Source organism: Schistocerca gregaria, chromosome 2 (assembly GCF_023897955.1).
Source record: "Schistocerca gregaria isolate iqSchGreg1 chromosome 2, iqSchGreg1.2, whole genome shotgun sequence".
NCBI classification, from domain to species: Eukaryota; Metazoa; Arthropoda; class Insecta; order Orthoptera; family Acrididae; genus Schistocerca; species Schistocerca gregaria.
In genome coordinates, this window is record NC_064921.1 from 784,730,154 (window position 1) to 784,751,416 (window position 21,263).

The window sequence follows — 21,263 nt, forward strand, 5'->3', positions numbered from 1 at the left end:
GTTTAGATCTGGGCAGTTGAGTGTCCAGAACATCAGCTGGATCTCGCCACTGTGTTCCTTAAACCACTCCATCATCCTCCTGCCCTTCTGACATGGCACACTGTCTTGTTAAAAATGCCACTGGAAGACGACGGATTCGCGGCCTCCCGTCGGCATGATGGAGGTATTCCCCCGGGATTCATCAGGCCATGCAAGGCTCTGCCAAGGCGCCAGCGTCTAGTGCTCATGATCTCGTGCCCATTTCAGTTACAGTTGCCGAGGTCGTAGTGCAGTGGCACATGCATGAGTCGTCGTTAGGAGTGTCCGGCGAACTGTATTTTCAGACTCTGCCCTGAATTAAAGTCTGTTGTTAGATCCGCCACAATATGCCGCTTGTCCTGTTTTACCTGTTTGCCCAACCTACGACGTCCGACATCAGTAATGAGGTGTGGTCGCCAACCCCATGATGCCTGGACGTTGTTTCACCTTGGTTTCGCCACGCATTGAAGACACTCGCGAAAGAACTTCTTGAACACCCGGCAAGTCGTGCAGTTTCCGAAAGGCTCGTGCCTCCAGGCCATCACAATCTGCCCTCGGTCAAACTCAGATAGATCGCGCTCCTTATCCGTTCCACACACGGACAGCACGCTTACGATGCTACATGCACCGTGCGTGTATCTGTCATCCCTCCCCAGGTGACGCTGCTATCGCCTGAACGGGTTTATATCGATAGTAGTGGTCATAATGTTCCGGCTGGTCTGTGTATTATTCTGTAATGTGTGATAGCTACGACTACTTTACCATTGCTGGTCCATATATATGACTAAAAGGAAAGTGGTGGTGGAACAAAACTATATTGCACAAGGAAGGTGACAATTACGTAACTGTATTTGCCCACCTGAAGACGGGTTAATTCCTAGAATGTGTCTTCTCATGAATAACGTGCAGCTTGTTACTGTAATTTTTCAAGTCATTATATGTATGGTTCGGAGCTCAAGCGTCACTTTATTAAAAAAAGTAATACCAACAGGAAACTTACAAACGGTAATGTTTTTGAGGCGTTCAGCCCGTAGACTGGTTAATGAAGCTCTCAGTGCTAATCTATCCTGTACGAGTCCCACTATCTCTGTATGACTACTGCATCCTACAGCAGTTTGAACATGCTGACTACAGTCCAGCCTTGGTTTTCCTGTACAATACTTACTCCCTCCCTCATACTAGTTAACTATTCCTTGATACGATTCGGGAACTTTACATTGGTTATCATACTGACACCATTAAACTTCAGCATTCATCTTTAATACAACGTTCCAAATGCTTCTATGGCAAATTGTTTGTATTGTTTATCGCCCATGTTTCATTCCATCTAAGGCTGGATTTCAGACAAGAAAAGATTTCCCAGTATTTAAATCTCTATTGTCTTTGAGTGTAGTTTTTCTTGCTACTTCCAGTCTGTAATTTATACCCCGTTACTGGGTTGTCAGTTATTTTAGCAGCCCAAATAGCGAAACTCGATTATTACCTTTAGTATCTTCATTCCTAATCTAATTCTCGCAGCATGACTAATACTTAAGTTCGATTACATTACATCACCACATGCTTACTTAAAAAGAAATTCAACGTTTTTTCATGTCAAAATACGTTCCATAAGAATGACCTACTCAGGCCTTCGTTGTGTCCGTCAAAACGTACAGTGTGACCGGAAAATCTTAAAAATCTTATGTCGTCTCTCTGGACTTCAATTCCATTCCAAAATTAATATTCAGGTAATTGATCGTTTGCCGCCTAATGCCTTCCGTCATCGAATCACAGAAAAACATTTTATGCATTTATTTACCATCGAATGTACTACGTTGTATTTGATTCTCCCAGACATAATTGCGTCTCAGATAGTATTCATTGTTTTCGTAGAGCAGTGGCAATGATATACTTGATTTTTTTTTCCTTTTGAGTCTTCCGCTGTCAAAGGAATTAGGGCGTTTGTACCAAATGTCTGTTCTGCTATGCTGCAAGTGCTGGCGCAGTTACTGCTTAGAGCGACTACATTGCTACAACGTGTATTCTGAATGCCTTTACTAACCTCGAGGGTCCTTCGGTGAGACTGAAGCAGCTACACGCTGGGGTGCACACAGACTTGATTACGCCCGAGATATCTGCGCCAGGTTCGTACGTCTTCCCCTCGTAGTGGCATTTTGTCCTGTCCAGCGACAGAAGGAAACCTGAAAGTAAACAACAAACAGTTAAATGTGAAGCATCAGTTGCTTGTATGGTATATCTGGGAAGTCCAGTACTAATACAGTAATACCTTTTGCAATATTACGGCAACGTAATATACAACTCATTTGCTGAAATACTTAAACAACAAAGTTTAATACGATATTGCATTGTCTGTGTTGTTCAGAAGTAAGATGCAATGTTCTTTCGGACGTTCATTCATGTACGAAACGACAGGCAATGCAGCGAATACAGCCGTTGTGAAATCATGAAATGTATTCACAGCTGCGAATGTGGACAAACATCAGCTGTATAAGGGAATGACGACAATGAAAATTTGTGCCGGGCCAGTACTCGAACCCTGATTTCCCGTTTATAACGAGCGGTCGCCTTACCATTTGGATATCCGAGCACACTTCACAACGAGACCCAAACTTCCATATGTCGTCAGCCCTGTGCCTAAAAAATGGTTCAAATGGCTCTGAGCACTATGCGACTTAACATCTGTGGTCATCAGTCGCCTAGAACTTAGAACTAATTAAACCTAACTAACCTAAGGACACCACACACATCCATAATCGAGACAGGATTCGAACCTGCGACCGTAGCAGTCGCGCGGTTCCCCCTGTGCCTACAACCTGCAATCGTACGTCAATTGCGTATATTCCGTTGAGGGCAGACATTTGATAAGGCGACAGCTTACTGTAAGCGGGTAATCCGGTTTCGAGTCCCGGTCTAGCACAAATTTTCATTGTTATCATTCCGTTACACAGCTGATGGTTGTCCATATTCGCAACTGCGACTGCATTTCATGTACTAATTACAACTGTTGTAGGCCCGTGAGTGATCGAAAGAGAATGCAGGAGAAACCAGACAGGCTTTCTAGGCCATGCAGTACTTTCGGTAGACAACACACTGAAATCATTCATAAAAAAGGCGGAAACAATTACATGGTGATAATTATTAAACTTTCGCTACTTGAGAGGGCCCCATAAAAAACGAGTGATCGTAGGACAACGAAATTTGTGGAAATCTTTGTATGGGCAATAACAAATGAACCATTAAAGGAAACACTTTTTAATTTCCACGTGAGAGGGTAACATTTGGTACTCCGCAGCATGTTGACGTTTCAGGTTACAACCGTTGCTCAGTGTGACGACCATCTGCCACCATGCCCGTCTGTAAACGCACTAGAGATTCCATTTCACAACTGTTCGTAGCAATTTGCAAACGATGGACCATGACATGTTCAGTTGTCGTGACACAGCTCGTGCACCGCATGAAGATCGCACATTGCGTCCAGAATTCACAACCATGACAACAGTAACTTTTTCAACGATATGTGTGCTCTCCCAGGAGTAACTCCCAAGTCGAAACTTAATTCGAATTTCCGAGTCATGTTTTTTAATCCCGGAGCGGGAAGAGAACCTCTCCGTATTCCTTTAATGTGTCGATACTTGCAAAGAGCAACACCACTATTGCTGTTGCTTTCATAGAACAGCTTTACCGAATAAAGCTCTGCTCACCTTGTCCAGACCCATGTTGACTGTCTGCAGCTGTAATGCACACTCATGCTTGTGCTTCAGCCCTACGTCGCCGTACCAGTAGCGGCGCCTAACGCCTAGCTAAACACTAACTTCACTAACAGCACAAGTCCTGCACCACACAGTTCGAATTTCATTACTAGTAAGTTTGGTACCCATACGGTTAACAGTTTTCCATCTACAGTGCCTCACGCACCAAAAGTTTAATTATATAGCAACGATTTACTTTTATTTTCAATTTTTTTTTGCAACGGCCATGTTTTGATTTTGTCTTTCTTTTCTATATATTTATTTCATAATTATTAGAACTCTATAGTACTTTATTTACAATTAAATTAACTAAGAATTAACAAAGAAAATTAACATAATCAATTCTAATCTTCGAGTATATCGGTTAACGGCTCAATAGGGAAGGAGCAGATTCGTGTTCGGAATCTCCTCGCCGGCCAGGGTGGCCGAGCGGTTCTAGGCGCTACAGTCTGGAACAGCGCGACCGCTACGGTCCCAGGTTCGAATCCTGCCTCGGGCTTGGATGTGTTTGATGTCCTTAGGCTAGTTAGGTTTAAGTAGTTCTAAGTTATAGGGGACTGATGACCTCAGAAGTTAAGTCCCATAGTGCACAGAGCCATTTGAACTTCCTCGTGACCTACAATTTTTTTTTTGCGACCGAATAACAGGAGGCCTGAGGACAACGATAGGACGCAGCGATGGAAGAACACGGTTTCTCTGCCCTTCATCAAATAAGTAACGGATCAAATCGGCAAGATTTTAAGGAAACATAAGGTTCGACCGATTTTCAGACCAACAAAGAAAATAAGCCAAGCACTTCGTTCCGCTAAGGATAAATATCCCCCTCTGCCTGCAAGTGGTGTATACAAGATTTCGGGTACATGTGGTAGGGTCTACATTGGAACTACAAAGAGAAGGATGGATGAACCCACGGTTGAAGGAACACAAAAGTCTTTGCCCACTAGGGAAAACGGACAAGTCAGCCGTGGCGGAACATGCTCTTCAGTCGGGTGATCACGTAGTGATATTTTTGGAAACTGAAGTTTTATGTACTATGACGAACTATTATCCACGGCTATATAGAGAAGCCATCGAAATATATAAACATAGGGATAATTTTAACAGAAAGGAAGAAGGTATGAAACTGTGATACATGGACAGTGGCGCTACAGAGCCGATGAGAAGTTTTTGTCTTTGACGTACTATGATCGATAGTTATATTTTATCCTTGACAAGGTTTATCTCTATCACGTTAAATTCAGACCACTCCCACTTTCCACTCGTCAGTCGGCAAGACTCAGCACAACCAAGAGCACCTTCGAAGATGTCCAACGTAGCTTTGGACGAAACTCGGGGATAGAAGAATTCCATGGACCACGGCCCTCCGAAGATGATCAACGTAGATTTGGACGAAACTCGGGGATAGAACAATTCCATGGACCACGGCCATACAGCCCTTAAGGAGTCTCGGCAGGTGAAACATCCGGTCGTGAAAGCATTCATTGTACATCTTTTTTTTCACAAAATTACGAGCTGACCGTCCTGTAATTGACGTGTCTGTGCGCTGGATTCAAATTTGTGTCTGTTTTGTGTTGTAACGTTCGTTTGCACCAGTGAAGTGTAAGGAAGGGACCGCCAGACGTGCAAAAGTACCATATGTTATGATTCTTGCGTTCTGTTTTGGAAGCTTGGAATCTTTAACTCCTTTGCTGCAATATAGTTCACGCCCCAATTTATTTATTTATTTATTTATTTATTTTGAGAGGTCTATCAGATTCAGAAGGATGTAGGTTGCAGTGGGTACTGGGAGATGAAGAGGTTTGCACAGGATAGAGTAGCATGGAGACCTGCATCAAACTAGTCTCAGGACTGAGGACCACAACAACAACAAACATCCGGCATTTCAACTGCTCTCACAATTCACCACATTTACCTCCGACGGTAATATGTATTTACCACATGGATCATATTCTATAACCAACGTAAAGCATGACAATTGCCAAAACTACGGAAGGAGAGGAGACACGTCAGCGACAGGACGGAAAGTTCATAAATTTGTGAAAAAAAAAATAGAGATACGAGGGAGGTTTGAACACGAGGTTTGAACACGATACTCGCGCTTTATAATGCAACGCCATGGTTCTTGCTGTTGGATCTTTATCTTGGACCGTTCACTGTTTCTATTTTGCTTCTTTTTTCACAGTTCAGTACAATTTCTTTCTGTTTTATGCTTGATCTGTTTTCAGTTGTTGACGGGCTATCCACCGGGCCATTTTACCACTAAATCTGAAGGGGTGCGATGGGAAGTTTGCTCTGCAGGGTACACTTATGCCACGACCGCTTTTTGTTCAATAAACATCACTGTTAACAGTCTTCGTGACTAATTTTCACACGGGACTGTCCATAAATCCGCAAGAGTACGAGGGGGTGGAGATCTCTTCAGAACAGCACGTTGCAAGGCATCCCAGATATGCGCAATAATGTTCGTGTCTGGGGAGTTTGGTGGCCACCGGAAGTGTTTAAACTCAGAAGAGTGTTCCTTGAACCACTCTGCAGCAATTCTGGACGCGTGGGATGTCGCATTCTCCTTTTCGAATTGCCCAAGTCCGTCGAAATGCACAATGGACGTGAATGGATGCAGGTTATCAGACAGGACGCTTACGTACGTGACGTATCTAGGAGTATCAGGAGTAGCACATCACTCCAACTGCACAAGCCCCACACCATTACAGGGCTCCACCAGCTTGAGCAGTCCTCTGCTGACATGCAGGGTCCATGGATTCATCAGGCCGTCTCCACACCAGTAAACGTCCATCCGCTCGATACAATTTGAGACGAGACTTGTCCGACCAGGCAACATGTTTCCAGTCATCAGCAGTCCATTGTAAATGTTGATGGCTCCAGGTGAGGCGTAAAGCTTTTTGTCCGGCAGTTATAAAGGGTCCACGAGTGGGCCTTCGCTCCGAAACCCCATACCGATGATGTTTCGTTGAATGGTTCGCATGCTGACACTTGTTGACGGCCCAGCATTAAAATCTGCAGCAATTTGCGGAAGGGTTGCGCTTCTCTTTAGTCGTCGTTGGTCCCGTTCTTTTTCCAGCCACAGCGATTTCGCAGATTTGATGCTTTATCAGAGTCCTGATATTTACGGTACACTCGTGAACTGGTCTTACGGGAAAATCTCCATTTCACCGCCACGTCGGAGATGCTGTCTCCTATCGCTCGTGCGCCGATTGTAACATCACGTTCAAAGTCACTTAAATCTTGATAACGTGCCATTGTAGCGGCAGTAACCGATCTAACAATTGCGCCAGACACTTGTATAGGCGTTGTCGACCGCAGCACCATGTTCTCCTTGTTTACATGTCTGTATATTTGAATCCGTATACCAGTTTCTTTGGCGCTTCAGTGTATGTCCTCGACTGCTAGTGCTGCCATCTGGCGTCTGTGAGTGGTTACTGCACGTTGACGTTGAACGTAGGCAGTGGTTAATTAATGTGACTCTACCGTCTATAAGGTGCTTATGAATCAAGCTGTTAGTGATCTAGTGTTCAGCCGCGGTTGGCCGATAAACTGCAGCCTTCGCCCGTGTCATGTGTTGCTATCCTGCAACTGCATTTATGGGGTGTTCCCAGTTCATTATATGGTACTCACTGCAGTCGAAGTGCGTTGGACAGCAGTTGCCGGCGGTAGCACTGGGAACGCAGCCCACCTCCTCGTAGTATCGTACGGTTCTGTAGTTGGGGCAGTCCTGTACTCTGCATGATGACGTCTGGGAACCTGAAACAGAAATGCAAGAAACCTCTATTAAACTGCTGAACTTGTTGTTCGCCTCCGCGTAAGAGACATATTGTTCGGTGCTACAGGTTCTATGGCGGTCGTATTGTACATACGGTTTTTCGAGTTTGTCGTCTATTTGTATTGTGTCAGTTCCATAGTTTCGACATCACTGAGGTTATGACAACAGCAATTACAAAGTACTACGTGTCAGCTGCAACCACTTGAAAACGTCAGAAGTAGTCGCGAGGGAATGTTGTGGAATTTACATACCGTGATATGGCGGCATAATCGTGAACTGTATATTCAAAATTCGCGATTGCAGTCACAAGAAAGTGTTCTAAACTTACGTCAACTCGGAGCGAAAAGATAACAGCGTGCCTAAAGCCTTTCTAGCATTACACCGGTGGTGAAATCGACGAACGCCGCCATATCCAGGAGCTATATTTTTGCCGCTCAGTATGACAGAGGCTATCCGATATTCTGTTATTTCTTTCAATAGCGGATGATGGCTGGTGTGGCATTTTTGTACAGAAGTGAATGATGTTCCCTAGTAGCAATTTCATCACGGTTGTCAAATTGGGGGTCCTGCAGGTGAACGTGTATTTTTTCGAATAAATTGGCGGAATATTTCAGCTTTCTCCCGTTCGTCCACCATCATGTGGTTATCAATTTGTAAAGTGGGCTCTTCGGTGACAGTTTTGCTCATTGTTCTCTCGAATTTATTCCAAAAGAGAGCGGAGTTACTTGGGTCAAGTCCTTGTGACTCAAGTTTCTATACACTTGCTCTTAGTTAGCGAATCTCTGATCTAACTTGATTGTTAAGTGGTTTCATTCCGTTTTAGTTCTTTGATTAGGTTGTCGTTTAATTTATCTACATATTTTTCTTTTTCCTTTGATTGGGTTAAGAATACGTGTAGGAAATCTGCCTTTGTGTTCTGTTACGGTTTTTTTTATGTGTTCTTAGTGATATCAGATGGTGTCGTTTGGACGATTATTTGGTAATATTTGTCAGTGCCTTCAGTAGCATTAATAGATATTAGGCTTTTTGCCTAAAATTTCTGTTCTGAAGTCTTCTGTATTAAGATTTTGGTAGTGGATGAAACTTCAGTCTTCCATTGTGGATGTCGTTTTTGGCGTGGGTAATAGACGTTGTTTTTATAATGATGGGGAGATGGTCACTGGAGATGTGTACCATATTTTAACTTCACTGCAATGACTAGCAATTTGCTCTGTGCAAATAATATGGTCAATTATGGAGGTTCCAGTGTGACTGATAAAAAAGTGAATTATTTTGTAGGTGAATTAGGTTATTGCCAAGATGTCTCGCGTACGGTCAAGTAAGATAACAGGGATATGTTTTGTGCTCTCCACACCCGCACACTGAGCAATATAATACGGGACAACAGCTTTACCAGCGCATTTATCTTGGACATCACAGGCCAGCCAGATGGTCCAGCTAACCTGCAGTGACGCGAGTGGTTGCAGATAAGACGTAAAAAGAGACGAGCAAAGAAAAAATATAGATTCCAATATCAATTACTTTTTAAAGAGAATAAAACAATATTTTGCAAAACTCCAGCAATACCGTATGATTCGTAGGGGACAAAAGCATAAAATACTCTCGTCCTCAGCTAACATAGTACTGTAATTAAAAAGAGAGTAATAGAAATTCGTAACGTAAGCACGGAGTAAAAATCCGAAGAAATTCTGGTCTTATGTAAAGTACACAAGCGGCAAGACGCAGCCAATACCTTCGCCGCGCAGTGCCGATGGTACTGTTACCGACGACTGTGCAGCTAAAGCAGAGTTATTGAACGCAGTTTTCCGAAATTCCTTCGCCGGGGAAGACGAATGGAATATTCCAGAATTTGAAACAGGAACAGCTGCTAGCATGAGTTTCTTAGAAGTAGATACCTTAGGGGTTGCGAAGCAACTCAAATCGCTTGATACGGGCAAGTCTTCAGATCCAGATTGTATACCGATTAGGGTCCTATCAGATTACGCTGATAAAATAGCTCCCTACTAACAATCATATATAACCGCTCGCTCACCGATAGATGTGTACCTACAGATTGGAAAATTGCGCAGGTCGCACCAGTGCAGGAGTAATCCATTGAACTACAGACCTATATCATTGACGTCGGTTTGCAGTAGGGTTTTGGAGCACATATTGTATTCAAACATTATGAATCACCTCGAAGGGAACGATCTATTGATACGTAATCAGCATGGTTTCAGAAAACATCGTTCTTGTGCAACGCAACTAGCCCTTTATTGGCACGAAGTAATAGCCGCTATCGACAGGGGATCCCAAGTTGTTTCCTTATTTCTAGATTTCCGGAAAGCTTTTGACACCGTTCCTCACAAGCGACTTCTAATCAGGTTGCGGGCCTATGGGGTATGGTCTCAGTTGGACGACTGGATTCATGATTTCCTGTCAGGAAGGTCGCAGTTCGTAGCAATAGACGGCAAATAATCGAGTGAAACTGAAGTGACATCAGGGATTCTCAGGGAAACGTCCTGGGACCTCTGATGTTCGTGATCTATATAAATGACCTGGGAGACAATCTGAGCAGTTCTCTTAGGTTGGTCGCAGATGATGCTGTAATTTACCGTCTAGTAAGGTCATCCGAAGACTAGTATCAGTTGCAAAGCTATTTAGAAAAGATTGCTGTATGTTGTGGCAGGTGGCAGTTGACGCTAAATAACGAAAAGTGTGAGGTGATCCACATGAGTTCCAAAAGAAATCCGTTGGAACTCGATTACTCGATAAATAGTACAATTCTCAATGCTGTCAATTCAACTAAGTACCTGGGTGTAAAAATTACGAACAACTTCAGTTGGAAAGACCACATAGATAATATTGTGGGGAAGGCGAGCCAAAGGTTGCGTTTCATTGGCAGGACACTTAGAAGTTGCAACAAGTCCACTAAAGAGACAGCTTCCGCTACACTCGTTCGTCCTCTGTTAGAATATTGCTGCGCGGTGTGGGATCCTTACCAGGTGGGATTGACGAAGGACATCGAAACGGTGCAAAAAAAGAGCAGCTCTTTTTGTATTATCACGTAATAGGTGAGATTGTGTGGCAGATGTGATACGCGAACTGGGATGGAAGTCATTAAAGCAAAGACGTTTTTCGCGCGGCGAGATCTATTTACCAAATTTCAGTCACCAACTTTCTCTTCCGAATGCGAAAATATTTTGTTGAGCTCAACCTACATAGGTAGGAATGATCATCAAAATAAAATAAGAGAAATCAGAGCTCGAACAGAAAGGTTTAGGTGTTCGTTTTTCCCGCGCGTTGTTCGGGAGTGGAATGGTAGGGAGATAGTATGATTGTGGTTCGATGAACCCTCTGACAAGCACTTAAATGTGAATTGCAGAGTAATCATGTAGATGTAGATGAGTAATTTCTTTGAGTGAGCTATGTGATGCAAAACTGAATTGCAGGGATTCCACCGTGTAGTTAACCATTGACGCCACTGAAGGTATTACTCACAGATAGTCGTCTGGGATACTTTCTGAACTCCTTCCACATCCGAGCCCATGAAATACATTTCGATACTGGACCTGTCATCTGCTGCGTTTATAACGAGTCTATCAACAGCACAGCCCACGAAGCCGCCAAGTGCCACGTTTTCTTGTCTTCTCTTACTAAATGCCGTTCTGTATCCCACCAGCATTCGGCAGGACGTGAGACAAAGCTTCGTGCGTTAGTTCCAGTACGTATGACAGTTTAAATGCTTTGTTGTTTCTCGCGACAGAATTTACCTTGGTACCAGGTCAGTTCTGTTGGATTAATAATGCAGTGGTACGGTAAAAATGCAGTATTTGCATGGCGTGGTCGATGCTGCGAAACTTGTTGCTTTTGTGTTTCTACGACGCTTATCGCTCTGGCTCGCATGAGACCACGTCTGTGGTGCAAAAGAATGGGCGTAGCGCAAATAAAGAATAATTTTGATTTTTCATTTTGTCCTAAAATTTAATTTGTTATGTTTTATTAACATAAACAACATTTATTAGCAATCTTTTACAAAATATCGAATAATTCAGAATTTATATTTGCAGTGGAAACCGGAAATTTGCATTCAATTTGAAACTAAAACGAAGACGATGTGTATTTTTCATATGATGAATAGATATGTGTTAATTAGCATAATTTTGATGAATTTCACAGGTGTAAGTGCTCAAAATAGAATGAAAAAAAGGAAGATCATAACGAGATATAAACGATCGCTCCGTGAACTGTATTAGATTACCATTCTGCAACGCTATGTATGTCGTTTTACAAAATGCTTTAACTATAAAAAATACAGCTTCTAGTACACCTTCATGGCTTTTTTATCTTTAGACTTGTGAAAAAGATTAAGAACAACTTGCCTCTCGCCTCTATTTAACGATTTCCCAAGCACTTTTTTCATTATAGAATAGGAAGCAGCCTCAGACTTTTTTCACACTACGTATGAACAGCGCGACATCGGTACCAACGCCGGTGTATGTGTGCCACTGGTGCTGACCAATTACCGCATTTGTGTTTGTTTACATCAGGTTTATTCTTATGATGAAGAAAGTATACACCACTCACGTATGTGTGATTCGGTTACTGACTTCGAAAGTCAGTTGTTCGGATTTAGGTTATGACATGTTCGATATGCCTGTTATCGTTGGCGTTGATGTGGCGCAGTCGAATAGCGAAATTCTGCATGACCCGTCGAAGTGTCGGAAAATCGATGCTGTCGGTGACCTCCTGAATGGCTGTTTGCAGCTCAGTAATGGTTTTGGGGTTATTGCTGTACACCTTGTTTCTAATACAGCTCTACAAAATGAGTCGCGTGTGTTCAGATACGGAGAATATGGCGGCCAATCGAGGCCAATGCCAGTAGCTTCTGTGTACAAAACGATCCCTAAAATGCTCTTCCAGAACATAAAACGCGCTTCTGCTTCGGTGGAGTCGAGCTCCGTCTTGTGTTAACCACTTCTTGTAGTAATCAGGGTCACATTCCAAAACCTTCACATACCGTTAGGTAGTCCACGTGCCATCAAGGAATATCGCACTGATTATTCCATGACTGTACATTGCACACCACACTGTCACCTGTTGAAGGTGAAGAGACTTCTCGATCGCGAAATGCGGATTCTCAGTCCCCAAGATGCTCCAATTTTGCTTATTGATGAACCAATCCAAATAAAAATGGGCTTGGTCGCTAAACCAAACCATATTCACGTCAACGTCCTATTCGTCAATTCTGTGGACAATAGTGTTGCGAAACACAACCAGTGTTCCATAGCCCTGGGAATTATTGGCTGATGGGTTTCAATTTTGTTATGAGAAGAGATGGAGGTCTTCAACAATTTGTCGCAGTGTCTCCCGGTTGATTTCCACGTGTTGTGCACCTCGTCTGCTCGATTTCCTGGGTCTGGTTTGAAACACAGCACGTGTGTTTTTGATGTTTTCAGGCGTTTTTATCCTTTTTGGACGACAGACAACGCCAGCACTGTCATCACGAACATTACCCGTTTTCGCAAACTTGCCAATCAAATTCTTGATTGTTAGCACACTTGGACTGGTTGTCTTCAGCTTGAACTCGGTCGCAAACTTCCTTTAAGCAGCGATTGGGCTGTTATTGCTCTCATGGTAGGCCTTCACAAACGTTATACTCTCAGGCCCACGTGACATTTTCACGTGCAAATTGCCGACAACAAGGCACGTACTAATTCTCATCATGCCCTGCGTCAAATCGAGCAGTTTGAACGTCCTGACACAAACAGTTTAGAAGTTATGACGCGTTTATTTCATGTAGTTCAATAACTGTCACGCTGTATGTACCCAGTTGAACAATTCAACTGGTCATATGTAACTGTTGTTTGTGCCACCAAAGTTAGTGTCTAGTTGAGGTGTAGCGCCTGACATCGTGCCTACTTAGATGGGACATTACAGGCAGATAACAGGCATGTAAATATGCTCGAGACCGAGAGTGTGCAGTTTCTATGCGATCTGGTAGAGCTCACTTGCTGACGCACAATGTTTTAGCTGCAGTCAAAATACTGGAGGTCTGTTTGTTTTATTTTCTATTTATTAATTACTACTATAATTGTGCATAGTTATGAGACTAAATGAAGGTGCAAATGTGACATAATTTTTTTATGTTAAGTTTTTATACCATACAATGAAGGAACGTACGAGGATAACGAGGCTGTTAATTATCCGTAAATTTGTTATAAACTATTTAGTCAGTTTGTGGTACTGGGGAAATGAAATTATGATTTCTTTAAAATAGTTTTGTTAAGAGGGATTTAATTATATATTTGTCGGTTTTCAGAATTTATTTATCCTAATTTACTGCTCTGATTCAGTGATAAATTTCTATTGGTTCTGTATATATGTGCGGGATTGAGAGTGGTTAATGCTGTTTTCCGATTGACTGTGATGTTTGTCAACACATTCGCGCGTATTTTGGGAACTAGAATCTTCTTTTGTGTAGAGACAAGAGTAGAGTCGGGACTGGGATCTCATGGTGAACAGACCCATGGATGTTGTGCTCCGATGAAAATGATTAATATTGTAATATTTCGCTACCAAAATCTTTGAGAAGTGCCGTAAAGTGTGGGATAGAGTTTGATTTAATGCACGATATGAATTTCAGAGCTTTGGTGCTGTTATGAACAGCTTAAGTTCCGCGTGGCGTGTTGCTTACTCGCGAACGTGAACATTTTTTTAGGTGAGGCTGATTATACTAACGTTTGAGTGAGCTATTCTGAAAGAAACTACCCGTTTGTAAACTTTCGGTGAAAAGATAGTTAACAATTACCATAAACTGGCTACGGTTATGAATGAGGTGTGCGTGTGGAGTAAGACTTGGTAGTAACTGATGTATGCAAGCTTACCGTAACAGAGTGAAATTTTACGCACATAAATGCTTTAATTTAACTATTCCTTATACCGACAACACAATTTGTAATGCGACTTGGGGCTACGAGGCGTCCAGCTGTTTTTTCTGTAAATTATTCCGGCTGAGAACTGCATTTCAGTGACTTCAAGGACGCGTGCTCGTGAGAAGAGATTTTCCACGAGGTGAGTGGAAATTTTCCAACGTACCACTTCGCCACACAGTCTCTAGCGAATGAGACAGGAACTGAAACGGAGGATAGGAGACCAAATGCTTAGCTCTCAAATGTTCCTTTACAAAGATAAACTCAGGATAATTGCCCCAATTTAATCTCCGTACCACAGTAAACATGAATAAAATAAATATTAGCATCAGTGGTGTTGAGAAACCACTGAAATCGCTATTGTAACACTAAGCTCCAGGGCCCGAAGGAATTCCTGTCAGAGTCTATACTGAATTTTTGGCTGAGCTAGCCCTTCTTCTACCTATAATCTATCGTAGATCCATGGAACAAAAAACCGTGAACTGTTCTTGGAAAAAAAACACTGGCCACACCCGACTACAAGAAGGGTGGTAAAAGTCACCCACATAACTACCGTCCAATATACATCGATTCGTTGTAGAATCTTAGAACACTTTCGGTATCTTGAATGTCCTCCACAAAGCAGCCAATAAGGATTTCGAAAACATCGATCATGCGAAACCAAACTCACGTAACATACTGAAAGCCTTGGATCAAGGCAATCTGTAGGTGCTGTATTTCTCGATTTCCGAAAAGCATTTGCCTCAGTATCACACGTACGTTTATTGCCAATATATGGGGTATCAAGTGAAATTTGTGACTGGATTAATGGCTTTTTGGTAGGTAGGACACAGCACGCTGTCTTGGATGGAGAGACATCGTCAGTGAAGGACCAACTTCAGGTGTGCTCAGGAAAGTGTATTGGCTCCCTTGCTGTTCATGTTATATATTAATGACCTAAGGTTTCAAAAACCAGCTTTAAATGATGGTTCTAGGAAGACACTACAATATCCTACGTATCATGCACATAGAGATCGTGAGGATAAGATTAGAATAATTACTACGAGCACAAAGGCATTCAAACAATCATTCTTTCCGCGCTCCATACGTGGTCCTCAATAACTGTTCAAATGGTTCAAATGACTCTGAGCACTATGGGACTCAACTTCTGAGGTCATTAGTCCCCCATAACTTAGAACTAGAACCTAACTAACCTAAGGACATCACACACATCCATGCCCGAGGCAGGATTCGAACCTGCGACCGTAGCGGTCTCGCGGTTCCAGACTGCAGCACCTAGAACCGCACGGCCCCTTCGGCCGGCTCAATAACTGTTTCAGTGGGACCTACCCTCTGCCATGCACCTCACGACGGTTTGCAGAGTATAAATGTAGATGCAGATGAGGAGTTCCAGATGCAGATGGACGGCCTTGAATAGGACAAACATAGATCGCCTAACCGTTGAGAGGCGCATTTTATAGTTGATCATCTGATGTCGACTTCGAGATACAGCTTACTGACCTGAATTAATGCTTGGTCTCAGGGTGATATGGCTTAATAAAATCTTCTCAGGCTAGCACGCGTTTCAAGTGGTAATACACACACCAGCTTTCGGCTGAGTGATCTCGGCCATAGCGAAGCAGTGGCTGGCTAGTGGGTACGAAACCACTTGAAGCTGTTGGTGAATATATTAACCACTTGGTGCGACTATAAATTCGAGACAATGTTAGCTATCCATCTTACTTTTTTGGTAACTGTTCAATGCGGAACTGTCTTTTCTGTCCACAAAAATCATGAAAGTCGGAACGACGTCCCCTGAGTCTATGCCTGGCGTTACCTTGCAAGTGTAGACTGCGTCATAACACCGCACCAATGTGAATTTGTGAGTCACGAAGCGTCTGAGTTATCATTTGACTGGAAATCCCGAAGACTTGCTTATACTTCCCTGCTTAACGCGAGGCTTGACCAGGCGGTGAATCGTGAATACTGTGGTTGTCGCCTCTCAGAAGTATCTCATAATCTCAAAACTTTAATACTTTTGACACACTAAATTAGTCACAAGTTTCGCCCCTGGAACTAGAAAATTCTGTTATCGTCAATAGAGAGTCTTCTTCAGCCTTGATAGTAGTGGCCGAACGCGGACCCTGCGAGGGACAGGGGAGGGCAGCTGCGCTATTACCACCACCACTGTGCGATTTGCAAAGGGGGAGACGGGTTCCCCCCCCCCCCCCCCCTTCCCGTATCAAACCATCAGACCATCCCATCCTCTTATTTCAAATCAGCCATCCCAGCCAGGCGGTTCTAGGCCCTTCAACCTGGAACCGCGCGACCGCTGCATCGCAGGTTCGAATCCTGCCTCGGGCATGGATGTGTATGGTGTCCTTAGGTTAGTTAGGTTTAAGTAATTCTAAGTTCTAGGAGACTAATGACCTCAGATGTTGTCCCATAGTGCTCAGAGCCATTTGAACCACTTTGAACCAGTGGTATTTACTTCATATTCATTGGGTATGTAAAACTTAACGTTTAATTTACATTTATGGAGTCATACTGAGAATGTATTAATACACTTTCACTATTTTAACGTTACAACGTTTGATTATTAATTCTGGATGAAGCGTTATACGTTTAAACTTTTCAAACTAAATTGTCATTCTCGTGTTGTCATTGTTGCATTAATCTTAACTCCGACATCCGTTACTTGCGAATTAGCGTGGCAAGTAGCATTATTGGTGAGTTGAGTGCCTCCGATACCTACGGCATAGCAGCATGTCTTCCAAGCAAAACAAAATTTCACGTTCCTTAACAGCGGTGCGTTACCGGATATGTATGCAAATGTTGGTGGTCAGGAAACTAACAGCCCTCGTAAAACAGTTATAATAATCAGTGAATTAAAAAAAAAAACGTTATCGATGGTACTAACAAAGACAAAGATGTTGACTCTTTGGGGATTCAAAACTGTAAGAAGTCTCAAGACAGGATTGGGAGTAATAGAAGGCTTGACATTATAGTAGGAAATTGTGCTCCTTTACCACGTTTTCAAAACTGGTGAAAGACTAAGTTATGGCTGTCTGTCGATGACAGAAATTTTGTAATATGAAGAATGTGTTCAGAAGTTTGTGAACCTAAAGTGTCAACAAGGAAATGCATGGCAGTTACGTTGTTTGGCGACAAAAATCAGGGGAAATCTCACAGCAGGCACTCATCCTTGGCGGGAGACATTATATCCCAAGCATTTTATGTGCTCACTGTGCGCTCAGAACTTACTTACTTACCTTTCTTTCTTTCTTTACACGTCTTTGTAGACTACACCGTTCCTGGTTGACACGCTAGACATCGACAGCGCAACAGATCAGAGAACGATATAATTACGAGTTGCCTAAACATAATGATCCTTTTCTTCCATTCTGTCACGTCTCAGCTTCGATCCTTCTGATTCTATCCAACCGATTGTCGCATACACGCTACTCACTGCCGTCATTTACGCCCGGTGTCGGTGGTCACTTGATTGTCTGGTAGGACTTACACACATATCTGTGAGCTCTGTCAACAGGTAACTAACATTTTGTTCAGTGTGGTTGTATACAGGGTGTAACATGTGTAAGTGCAGCTATTTCTATTGGTGACTGACTACGGTATATCGAATAATATTACATCAGTATTTATGTCATTCGCAGACTAATAATTATAACTGTCACCTGTCATATGTTTTTTGCTTGGTTAGTACCTTCAAGTATAAGTGACAGAGCAAGCCATTAGTTCCCCTGGGCAGCAGGTCAGATGTTAAAGTGCGGACACAGAGACGCAAAACGATTAGTCTATATTGACAGGCATAGTCCACTTAGTGGTGCAGTTACGACAATGCAGAAAACATCAGGTAGTAAATAATGTGATGTGTTTGCAGTAACACTCATAGATGCAGAGGAAAAACAACTAACACACTGTAGTGGGTACTTTTTAAGATACAATGATCACAGTATCTGCACTTAGAACGCTAACACATTGTACATACACAAGTTTCAGATAAGCTTCTTCATGGAAGAAGTGCTGTACATCGAATGAATTAACAGAACCCTAGTCTCCACATGTACAAGATTCAGCCATGTCAATATATTCAGTCTTTCTCGCCACTTTCCTCCAGATTCTGTAGATGTGTTTCTCATATAACTCGCATGCGATTTTCTTAGTTGCTCGTTGTTACAATCCGTTAGAAGGCTGATCCCTAAACCAGTCTTTCCAATCCACAGGTTCTTCTAGTATGCAGTGGTATGAGACTTCACTGTTACATTGACACAACGAACGACAATATCGGCTGTAACAACCAAAAGGCCAGGAATCCTGATATGTGCATGTGAGTGCATGTGTGTGTGTGTGTGTGTGTGTGTGTGTGTGTGTGTGAGAGAGAGAGAGAGAGAGAGAGAGAGAGAGAGAGAGACTACTCACTGGCAGGGCCCGTGGCGACCAGCAGCAGCACAAGAAGCGAGGCAGCAGACACGTTGAGCACCCAGCGGCCGTCCATGCTGAAAGTCGGGTTCCCACTGCCGCATTAACCGGCAGCGCTCGCTATTTACGGCACAGCTGCCAGAGGGGAACCGGCACTCAAGGTCGGCGGTTACACGAGCTCGCGGCCTCTCATCTCCTAGCGTCACTCACAACCTTAGGGTCCGACCTTCTACGAACCCCTCATTCCTGGAACTGATCTCAGTTTTCGACTATAATTGTTTCTGGATACAGATAATTAGCATTATTTTTCCATAAACAGACCTCAAGGACATAATGGCTGATACCTTTTACTGAAATTATAGGCTACTGGCCATTAAAATTGCTACGCCACGAAGATGACGTGCTACAGACGCGAAATTTAGCCGACAGGAAGAAGATGCTGTGATATGCAAATGATTAGCTTTTCAGAGCATTCACACAAGGTTGGCGCCGGTGGAGACACCTACAACGTGGTGACATGAGGAAAGTTTCCAACCGATTTCTCATGCACAAACAGCAGTTGACCGACGTTGCCTGATGAAACGTTGTTGTGGTGCCTTGTGTAAGGAGGAGAAATGAATACCATCGCGTTTTCGACTTTCATAAAGGTCGGATTGTGGCCTATCGCGATTGCGGTTTATCGTATCGCGACATTGGTGCTCGCGTTGGTCGAGATCCAATGACTGTTAGCACAATATGAAATCGGCGGGTTCAGGAGGGTAATACGGAACGCCGTGCTGGATCCCAACGGCCTCGTATCAGTAGCAATCGAGATGACAGACATCTTATCCGCATGGCTGTAACGGACCGTGCAGCCACGTCTCGATCCCTGAGTCAACAGATGGGGACGTTATCAAGACAACAACCATCTGCACGAACAGTTCGACGTCGTTTGCAGCAGCATCGACTATCACCTCGGAGACCATGGCTGCCGTTACCCTTGACGCTGCATCACAGACAGGAGTGCTTGCAATGGTGTACTCAATGACGAACCTGGGTACACGAATGGCAAAACGCCAGTTTTTCGGATGAATCCAGGCGTCATGATAGTCGCATCTGTGTTTGGCGATACTGGGGTGAACTCACATTGGAAGCGTGTATTCGTTATCGCCATACTGGCGTATCACCCGGCGTGATGGTATGGGGTGACATTGGTTACACGTCTCGGCCACCTCTTGTTCGCACTGACAGCACTTTGAACAGTGGACGTTACTTTTCAGATGTGTTACGACCCGTGGCTCTACCCTTCATTCGATCCCGGCAAAATGCTACATTTCAGCAGGATAATGCACGACCGCATGTTGCAGGTCCTGTATGGGCCTTTCTGGATACAGAAAATGTTCGATTGCTGCCCTGGCCAGCACATTCTCCAGATCTCTCACCAACTGAAAACGTCTGGTCAATGGTGTCCGAGCAACTGGATCGTCACAATACGCCAGTCACTACTCTTGATGAACTGTGGTATCGTGTTGAAGCTGCATTGGCAGCTGTACCTGTACGCGCCATCCAAGCTCTGTTTGACTCAATGTCCAGGCGTATCAAGGCCGTTATTACGGCCAGAGGTGGTTGTTCTGGGTACTGATTTCTCAGGATCTATGCACCCAAATTGCGTGAAAATGTAATAACATGTCAGTTCTAGTATAATACATACGTCCAATGAACACCAGTTTATCATCTGCATTTCTTCTTGTTGTAGCAATTTTAATGGCCAGTAGTGTAGTCTGTGCGATCGTTAAAAAAGCTTTAACAGCACCTCGAAAAAATAAATTTATTCAATCAGAGGAGAGACTTGGAAACGACTAAGTACGAGAGATCAATCGTGACTTAATAACTTTTTGTTTAAGTAATCAGTCTTCTGACTGTTTCGATGCGCCACGAATTCCTCTTATCCCAACCCGTTTGATTTTCTGATAGAATATTTTCAGCAGTTAGTCTATCTGTGTTACTAGTTTCGAATATATTTTTACCCTACATTATGCAGAGTGACGCCCCTATAATTTCCGCTGTTACTTCTGTCTCCTTTTTTGTAAATAGGTGAGTCCTCTGGAATATTATTTGTCCAGCATCGCTTAATAGGTCTGCGAAATTTGAGTTTCAGTATGGGAGATATAAATTTAATCAATTCTGTTTTAATTGCGAAGCTGCCCGGAATGTATGTGTATCTTGTCATTCCTTCATTTCTATTCGATCAGCTGTTGTCGCTTCCTTCACTTCTAGCATTTTAAGTCGTCTCCTGCTTCGAAAGTGTCTTATGGTAGTCCAGACACTGAATCTTATTTATCAATTTTATTCTCACATCATGTTCTATACTTTTATTCAAATTCTTCATCATTGTACAAACAGATTCCT

At 43.2% G+C, this 21,263-nt stretch overlaps 1 protein-coding gene across 1 annotated transcript in view; it reads right to left on the reverse strand.

Annotated features, from left to right (window-relative positions):
- LOC126336478 (uncharacterized) overlaps positions 1-18,991 on the reverse strand; it is a 57,140-nt gene extending 38,149 nt beyond the window's left edge. The window contains exons 1-3 of the mRNA XM_050000219.1: positions 18,876-18,991; positions 7,401-7,526; positions 2,060-2,198 (exon numbers count right to left, since the gene is read on the reverse strand). Coding sequence (XP_049856176.1) covers positions 2,060-2,198; positions 7,401-7,526; positions 18,876-18,951 — 341 coding nt within the window. The 5' untranslated portion in view covers positions 18,952-18,991. The remainder of the gene's footprint in view (positions 1-2,059; positions 2,199-7,400; positions 7,527-18,875) is intronic.
- Positions 18,992-21,263: the final 2,272 nt, after the last annotated feature.